Below are 9,222 nucleotides of genomic sequence, written 5' to 3'. Positions count from 1 at the left end.
TAACGGTTACTTGGGAAGACAAACGCCATCACTCCAAACGTCCCCCCCTTCCTTCTTCTTCCCCCAGCTTTATATACTGAGCATGACGTCCCATGGTATGGAATATCCCTTTGGCCAGTTTGGGTCAGCTGTCCTGGCTGTGTCCCCTCCCAGCTTCTTGTGCACCTGCAGCCTTCTCAGTTGGTAGAGCACGAGAAACTGAAAAGTCCTTGACTAGTGTAAACACTACCTAGCAACAACTAAAACATCAGTGCCTTATCAATTTTGTTCCCATCCTAAATCCAAAACACAGCACTGTACCAGCTACTAGGAAGGAAATTAACTCTATCCTTGCCGAAACCAGGACAATATGGAAAAAACCCTAAAGTCTTGCAGGCCAAGTAAGAAGAAAAGGGAGATACAAATAAAAGGAGGGGAGCAGAAAAGAACGAGCTATGTAAGTTGCCTTTTTGTTTAACCAAACACTTTAAACAATTGCATAAGGAAGAAAAGTGACAAGTACCTGATACAAAATGTACTTCAGATACTTTTGCTGGAGCTTCTGTATCACTTTAAATCACACTGATGTTTTTCTCCTCCGTCACTCCCCCCTTGCCCACCCATGACTGTACACATTCTAATTGTTTTTCTCTTTTCTTGAACAGGAGCAAACATGGAGCTACCAACTACATTCCAGAGCAGTTTTTAGATGACTTTATTAATCTTGTTGTGTGGGGTCATGAACATGAGTGCAAAATAGCTCCATCACAAAATGAACAGCAACGTTTCTACGTTTCTCAGCCAGGAAGTTCAGTGGTGACATCTCTGTCCCCTGGAGAAGCTGTGAAGAAGTGTGTGATCTTTTCTTTTTGTTCTTGTTTATCCCTCGCCTTACATCTCTTGTGTGTTGTGTTGAGAAAGGAAAAATACTTCTATTAAGTATGAAAGGACTTGTGTTATAGTGTGGATTAGCTTCAGAGTGTGACATAACAAATGAAGTAGATGGAATCAGTGCCTAGAATAACTTTTGCTTTACTTAGGATTAAACTTAACATTTGAAGCAAATGAAACTTACCTAAGAGGAGTTACACCCTGATTAATTGGAATACGAGGAACTGTGTACAACCTAAATATAATGGAACTGAAGTTTGGCAGGGCCAACCCTGAAGTACAGATCCAAGAACTTCCTATAGCTTTTAAACTTTTGTCCCTGAAAAGTAAACATGAATTTAAAACAGATCTTTACACTATACTTCTCTTAAGTTTATCCTTTCTCCTTCTAGACACATTGGTTTGCTGCATGTTGAAGGGAAAAAAATGAAAATGCAGAAGATTGCTCTAGAGACAGTGCGAACTTTCCACATGGAGGATATCGTTCTAGCTGATCATCCAGATCTTTTTAATCCCGACAATCCTAAAGTAACTCAGGCAATACAAGCATTCTGCATGGAAAAGGTAACTTGTAATGCTAACAGTATATGGATAACAGTGTATGGACAGGGAATGAGAGCTGTGACTGGTTTTGAGACTGGAAGATGAGAAATCTTGTGTCTTGCCCCATGTTATCTGAGACGGACTTAGGCAGTGTTTCCATAGGAAGCTGATTCCATGACATTCACTGCAGCCTTGGCTTCCAGGTTCCTTGACTGGAATGACCTATTAAAGTAGGCTGGAACTGCTTTGTGGGGGTCCATATAACCCTTGTACAAAAAATCCCGCCTAACTGTGGGGCAGTGTCAGATGTGCACTTTGGAACCAGCATAAATACATGCACCTAAACCAAGAGCTGGGCTGTGCAGTGTGAAGTAGCAGAAGTAACTAAGCAGGTTTATTAGTTGCTCTTGGTTCTTAGGCCTGTGTAAGTCTCTTCCTGCTTTTCCCTGAAACTAGAAATTTAGCAAAGGATAATGGCTATAAAGTAAAATAGCATGAGTGATCAGTGATGTAGATACTGCTGGACTACGCTACATGTGAAAGATAAGCCTTTCATTGTGACTTTTTTCTCATTCATTCTTACGGCTTTTGGCTGGATACTGGTACCTATGTGTGTTCAGGGATGAGAACACATCCCACCATTATTTTTGTAGTTCCCCCCTGCAGCTGGATGTATTTTAAGTTATACTTGAAGGGTTCAGGCATCTGTAAGAGAACAAAGTGGAACTGAATTTCTAATTCTGCGTCACAGGTTGAATTGATGCTGGACAACGCAGAAAGAGAACGCTTGGGAAATCCACGCCAGCCAGAGAAGCCTCTCATAAGATTACGAGTAAGAAATTGTTGTTTTGATTGCTTTGTTTTGAAAGGTCACTGTGAAAAGTTTCAAAGCAAAGTCATGCTTTTTGTATAAACACATAATATATAAAATTTCTTGCTGTGTACAGGCAAATATAGATCGCCTTCATACCATGATTCTGTTTACCTGTGGTATAACTAGTATTCTATGGTGAAGGATGAGATTGGTCGTAAGTGTACTTCACTGCTGGTCTGAGTAAGGGCATCAAAAGTGGCTAATTACAGAGAAGTTTTTCTTAAGTCATATTATCCAGTGTTTGTTCCTAACCTAATTTATGGAAACTTTCCTGGAGACTAGTAAATGAAACAAGTTAGGAACAAGTTATGAATCTGGGCTGTTATTAGCTATTCTGTTAATATTATTATTATTATCTATTATTATTCATTAACTATTCTGCATAGTATGGTAAAGCATTAATTTTAGGTTGACTTATTTTTTACTTTGATTTTTCCTTTGAAGGGTAACAAACTCATCTTGACTTGTGTGCCTTCTCTATCTCTGTTTGTTTCATATTTAAGTCTTTCCTTTCCTCTCTTAGGTTGATTATACAGGTGGCTTCGAACCATTCAGTGTCCATCGTTTTAGCCAGAAGTACGTGGATAGGGTGGCTAACCCAAAAGACATCATACACTTTTTCAGGCATCGTGAACAAAAAGAGAAGGATGGTAATTATAAAGAAAGGAATCATTGGCTTGCCTTGGTTTTCATTCTTCTTCCTTTATTTTGTTACCCAGCACTTGCAAAGGCTCGGTGTCTACCATCTAATGTCTTATAGGAGGAATGAAGATGCATAGTCTCATTTAAGTGTATATATTGCACAAGTGCTTCTGTTCTATTTCTGGGTTTGTCTAAAATTCTGATATTCAGCACAGCATCTTCTGACAGTTATGCATAAATAATTCCTTTTTCTTTGGCCTCAAACCTTATTGAGTTGCTTGTAGTAATACATACAGCCCCACACCAGACTGAGTTACTCCATGATTCTATGATAATTACCGTGAAAGGCATTAAACATCTCACTCCTGAGACTTCTCAGAATGAGGTGGTTGGTTTTGGGCACTCTGCAGAAAAAGAGATGGGTGTTGTGCTTTTTCCCTTCGTTTTTTAATTTTTAACTACTACTATTGCTGTAGTAGTTCATTTGATTATACCTAAAATAGTAACAGAGGGGATGGGCTTGAGAGATGTTTGTATAATTTTTTAAAAAAAATTGAAGGTCCAAATGTACGACAGCATTTTGTTTGCCCTAATTAATCACATGTATGAGGTGCTCTTGGCTTGTCTGTTCCAGGTATGTCTCTATTCAAGCATTTGTGCAAAACAAATAATAGCTGTTACTATTGTAGCATTTCTCACTGTACCTGGAATTTTTAATAAATGGTTAATAGATGTTGCCCAAATACTGGATTTGTAATAGTCGCTAATGAAGATACAGCTTGCACAAAAACACACTGTGCTAAAGAACTTAATATTTCACATTAGCGTATTGTAAGTACTCCAATTCCATTGACAGTTTTTACTTACACTGCCAGTTTTATAATGTTCAAAATATCATGTTTCATGACTAAAAACTGCTTTTAGTGAGGTTTTTTTTTAATTATGCTGTATTGATCTTGTTTTATTTTGCTTTGTTGTTTTTTTAATAGTTGTGTAATCTCATTAACCTTTTTGGAATACAAGGTAGCTACCACATCTGCCACCATGTTTCATCAAGACATTTTAATTTTCCTACTTAATGTGCATCTCAGCTTCAGGAAGGGAATGTAAAAAGAATACCATGGTTCTTTGCATTGCTTTATTAGATACCCTCTAATACAAGGGAGGTGGCTAATAAAGCAGTCAAAATTTTCACTACATGTGCATGTTATGCTATGGTTCAGTACAGGTGATGTTAAGACTTAATGAGTTCAGAATTTGTTGTTATTTCTTTTGTCATAGCTGCTTATGTAACAAGGCTAGCAAAACAATGTTTTGTGCTTGCATGTGGCAGATGTCTGGAAGCAGCCTGTAGTCACTTTATATTACTTTGCGTGGTATGTGGTAACCTCAGTTGATTATCCCTTTCATTCTTCTGTCATTCCTACCTTGCTGCCCAAGAATGGGGGGCAGCCTTAATGAGCTATGAACATTTTCTACTGAAAATCAGTCAGCGTGCTCTGGAGGAAAATGTCTGCTTTAGTAACAGAGTTACTTAGAAAAAAACCCCTTGTGCTTTGATGGGTCCTTTGATTTTCTTCCATTTGTGATCTTCTAGAGTTCAGTTATAATAACCTTCAGGGCATAGTGTTCAATTTATAATTCCAGACATTTGATAGTTAGAAGAACACTTCTAACCTAGATAGAGGTGGAGTTATCTTGTACAGTTGTTGCATCCGTTACATATACCTGTATTTCCAGACAATAGCCTATGTAGTTAGAACAAAAAACCTTTACATATAAAAGGGACCACAATTCTTAAGAGGCCTATATTAATCTTTTTTCCTATTACTGTCAGTGGGATGATAATAATTAAAAGCTGCAAATGTGGGTGACAGTGCCACTGTGCTTTTCTATTCTAGACAGTGATCTTAATTTTGGAAAACTAGTTAGCAGACCTGCTTCTGAGGGGATGACACTGAGGGTGGAAGACCTTGTAAAGCAGTATTTTCAGACAGCAGAGAAGGTATCTTTCTACCTTTTATGATTTTTTTTTAATGGAATATAATCTTTTTATCTTGTTTTGCTTTCTTAACGGAAGTAGTGTGCCCTGAAAAGACTCTGACGTTCACCAAGAAGTGAATTTATTTCCTATGTAACTGTATGTGAATTCCTGTATGAAGTATATGTCTTAGGTAACAAGTGACTGTTGTATATAGGTTGTATAGGGTATGGGAACACATGCTGGTTTGAGAACATTATGATAACTCTTCACATGAACTTGCAGTGTCTGCCCTGTACTAAATGATGTGTCATGTTCTTACAGGAGGAAAATGTGAGGCAGCATGCTCTGAGTGAAAAGCTACCTTAATTTACTATAGGGTCAATGTGAGACTGACTGTACCATTTACTATTACCAGCTGACTTGGAGTAACTTGTTACTTTGCAGTATATTTTTGTCCTCAGACATAGTGCAATTCCACATTATATTTAAAGCAGAGCAGGAAGGAGGAAGAGAGCCCCCCAATAGTTTGCTTTCTCCCCACCCTTTCATTAAACCTGATTTATTTCCTTTTCCCAACACTAATGCAGTAACGTCTCAGAGGTAAAAAATAATAATCAGTGAGTCAGACACCCAAATGCTTGATCTAGATGATCAAGCATAACTTTCAGAAGCTAATGCAGAACATGCTTTATAGAAAGTCATTAGAGCAAGGATTCCTGAGGTAAAGATCCCCCAAATTATATCGTCTTGCCTAACCTTAGATACGTGTTAGGTGTCAGTATTAGGACGGCATAAATCATGCCCTGGAAGGGCTATTTGCCTTCTGGATATGATAGGGAACCCAGGGTGATTAGTTCAGAAGTAGGTACTTCAAATGTATGCCACCCCTAAATCCCATGAGAAAGGATAGCAGTGTCAAAGACAGGGCACTGTATTATTCTATGAAAAATGAATTTTTCTTTTAATCTCTTTTCCTCCCTTATTTTGCAAAATTGTCCCTGTTACACCATCTTCCCAACTTGTTTGTATGTTCTTGTATAAAGAGCTCAGTTACTGGTCCCTGCATTTGAGGACTGCTTCAGTAGCTCAACATCTGTAAAGACTTGAAAGAATCTTGATGTTCTGGGAAGGCTTGCAGTAGGGGGTTAATATGTTTTAAGTTAACACTGGTAATGAAAGGAAGGGGGGGGGGAAGCGTATTGTGCCCCAAAACGATGATAGGGATCTTATACATTGTGTTAAGATAGCTTGTGCTTCAGGCTTTACTAGACACCTGATCTTGTCTGATTAGGGAAACAAAAGAGTACTTGCACCCTGAGGTGGCACAGGGCTGTAGCTGGATGTTCAAAAAATGTTAGACAAAAAGTGTCTAACAAGTACAGACTCTGTTCAGTTCCAGTGTTGCTGGTAAGCTGAGGCCTGGGAATTAAAATCACTGCTATTTGTCTCTTTAGCAAGCTTTCTATTTTTTTTGCTTTGGTAGAAAGCTTAATTGCTGAAAGTCAACATGAACATTCTGCATCATTACAATCAGTCACTCTTTGGAGATGCTTATCTTTTTTTGTGAACTCCTTATTTTATAATAGCTGTAAAATGTATTACTCTGCGCAGCATTATTTCAGGGGAGGTTTTATGCTTCTGATGCAACCCTCAAAACAGTTCCTAAAGGACACCTGGAAATATTAAAAATAATTAATAAGCATATGTAATGCTTATTACTAAGAAATTATCTGTGCTGTAGTTTGCAGACAAAAGAGGCTGCTATTTAAACGTTACTGTCCATATGGGGGTTTCGTTCTCAGAATGTCTTTTCTTACTGTATTGGGAAGGAGGCTAGAGAAGAGAATGGCTGTGAAACACCACCAGTAGCATCTACTGCTTTTACTCGTTAGTGGCTGTAGTAATATCTTAATGTAGACTATGTTGATGAATATCATCTCACTTGATGAACATGTGAGAACTACTGCTATTTACAGAATTGCATTTCAATAGAGTAGACTTCTGCTTAATAGCTCTTAATGCTTCATAATAGTAATTTGCCCTGCTCTGTAACTGCCATTTTTTAATGTTAGAATTTTACAGTAAAACTAAGTAATTTAGCATCTGTAACAATTCAGGGCCTGTTTTTAATAGCGTTTTTATGTCTCTGCAAGTTGATCGTAACTTTAATTTAAAAAAGGGAGGGGAACTAGGAAAGAATACAGCTCACCTTCTCTCCTCTCTCAGCCATACATTTTAGACAAATTATTTCAGATATGACTAGCACTGTAGTTTCTTTACTGTTTATGAAACTTTTTTCTTTGACGAGTCTGGAAAATACTCTGTTAAGTAGGTGTAACATTCTAGTAGCAAAAGGGTTGTAACTGTGTTATGACAAGTAACATGTTTGCTTATTGCTGTGCATTTCTCTGATTGAAATCTTCAATGCATGTTACTGGTTTTGGAACCAACTTAATGTAATATTTATCTGAAACAGCAGTAATATTACTCACTTTCTTTGATGGCAGATGCTTCTTAACAAAATGTTTTCCCCAATTATAAAGAAAGTACAGCTTTCACTTCTAACTGAAAGAGGAATGGGAGAAGCAGTGCAGGAGTTTGTGGACAAAGAGGAAAAAGATGCCATAGAAGAGTTGGTGAAATTTCAACTAGAAAAAACACAGAGGTTTCTTAAGGAGCGTCGCACTGATGCAGAGGAAGAAAAAATAGACGAGGAGGTAATATTCCATTAATGTTAATTCCTTAGAAGAGGTCAAAACAGATAGTAGAAAAAACAGTGCTCAAACCTGGTTTAATAGATTTGCCAGTGTGTGGAGCATGTGCAACACTTTCCTCTAGTCATTTTCTGGAATTAATAAATACAGTGCTGAAGTTTCGAATACATAGTTTAAAAGCTTGTACTGAAAATGGGGTTTAGGTATGCTTATACTGATTCTCACTTTATTTGCACACATGCATAGAAAAGATCTGTCACTCTAATATATGGAGAACTATATATATATATACACACTGTGAGAAAGATGGTAGATATAATCTCTTCTTAGCTTTTTCATATTGGCTTAGGGAAGAGTACAAGAACAGGGCAAGCATAAAGGAAACTTATCCTTCAGGTGCTCTACTAGCTTCTAACTGCTTGCGGCTTAGGCTTTCCGAGAGACAAACCTGGTTTATGTGTATCTAGTAACCCTTAATAGACTTCTCTGTCAACTTGTTGAGCTTCCACATGAGCCCATGTATTCAGTTGTAATAGTCAAGCGTTGTATGACAAGTTGTTCTGCGGCTTAACTGTGCACTGTGTAAAGAATAATTTGGTGGGGGGAGGAAGGTTGCACCTACCTGTTTTCTTGCTGATTGCTTTAATTCATGAGGGGTTGAAAGAGAGCATAAACCATAGTGCCTATAGGTTTTCTGTGCCACTTTGGGGGTGGGGGAGTGGGGTGTTTGTCTTTTGGACTAGTATCTTCTTTCCCCCTCACCCATCATATCTTTTTCCATACTTGACAAGATGATCTTAGTTGTACATATATTGCAACGTTTATCTCTTCTCAATATCGTTTTCTATCTTGCTGCTTCATCTCTACCCCTTCTTTTCCAGTTAATCATAGAATCATCATAGAATGGTTTGGTTTGGAAGGGACCTTAAAGATCATCTAGTCTAACCCCCCTGCCATGGGCAGGGACACCTTCCACTAGATCAGGTTGCTCAAAGCCCCATCCAACCTGGCCTTGAACACTTCCAATGGTGAGGCATCCACAACTTCTCTGGGCAACCTGTTCCAGTGCCTCACCATCCTCATAGTGAAGAATTTCTTTCTTATCTCTAATCTAAATCTACGTTCTTTCAGTTGAAAGCCAGTACCCCTTGTCCTATCACTACATGCCCTTGTAAAAAGTCCCTCTCCAGCTTTCTTGTAGGCCCCCTTCAGGTACTGGAAGGCTGCTATAAGGTCTCCCAGGAGCCTTCTCTTCTCCAGCCTGAACAACCCCAACTCTCTCAGGCTGTCTTTGTAGGAGAGGTGCTCCAGCTCTCTGATCATCTTCATGGCCCTCCTTTGGACCTGCTGTAACAGGTCCATGTCCTTCTTATGTTGGGGGCCTCAGAGCTGACTGCAGTACTCCAGGTGGGGTTTCACGAGAGCGGAGTAGAGGGGCTTCTAGAATTACCTCCCTCAACCTGCTGGCCACGCTTCTTTTGATGCAGCCCAGGATACAGTTGGCTTTTGGGCTGCGAGCACACGTTGACGGGTCATGTTGAACTTCTCATCAATCAACACCCCCAAGTCCTTCTCCTCAGGGCTGCTCTCAATCC

At 38.9% G+C, this 9,222-nt stretch overlaps 1 protein-coding gene across 2 annotated transcripts in view; it reads left to right on the top strand.

Annotated features, from left to right (window-relative positions):
• Positions 1-9,222, top strand: part of MRE11A (MRE11 meiotic recombination 11 homolog A (S. cerevisiae)) — a 24,788-nt gene that overhangs the window by 7,198 nt on the left and 8,368 nt on the right. For both annotated transcript variants that reach the window (XM_009334851.1, XM_009334850.1), the window contains exons 7-12: positions 645-830; positions 1,263-1,434; positions 2,165-2,245; positions 2,811-2,937; positions 4,831-4,934; positions 7,457-7,630. In XM_009334851.1, the coding sequence (XP_009333126.1) occupies positions 645-830; positions 1,263-1,434; positions 2,165-2,245; positions 2,811-2,937; positions 4,831-4,934; positions 7,457-7,630 (844 nt within the window). The remainder of the gene's footprint in view (positions 1-644; positions 831-1,262; positions 1,435-2,164; positions 2,246-2,810; positions 2,938-4,830; positions 4,935-7,456; positions 7,631-9,222) is intronic.

This window comes from Pygoscelis adeliae, unplaced genomic scaffold (assembly GCF_000699105.1).
Source record: "Pygoscelis adeliae isolate BGI_AS28 unplaced genomic scaffold, ASM69910v1 Scaffold141, whole genome shotgun sequence".
In the NCBI taxonomy this organism is placed as follows: domain Eukaryota; kingdom Metazoa; phylum Chordata; class Aves; order Sphenisciformes; family Spheniscidae; genus Pygoscelis; species Pygoscelis adeliae.
The sequence above is the reverse complement of the archived record's forward strand: the minus strand, read 5'-3'. Positions and strand labels throughout refer to the sequence as shown.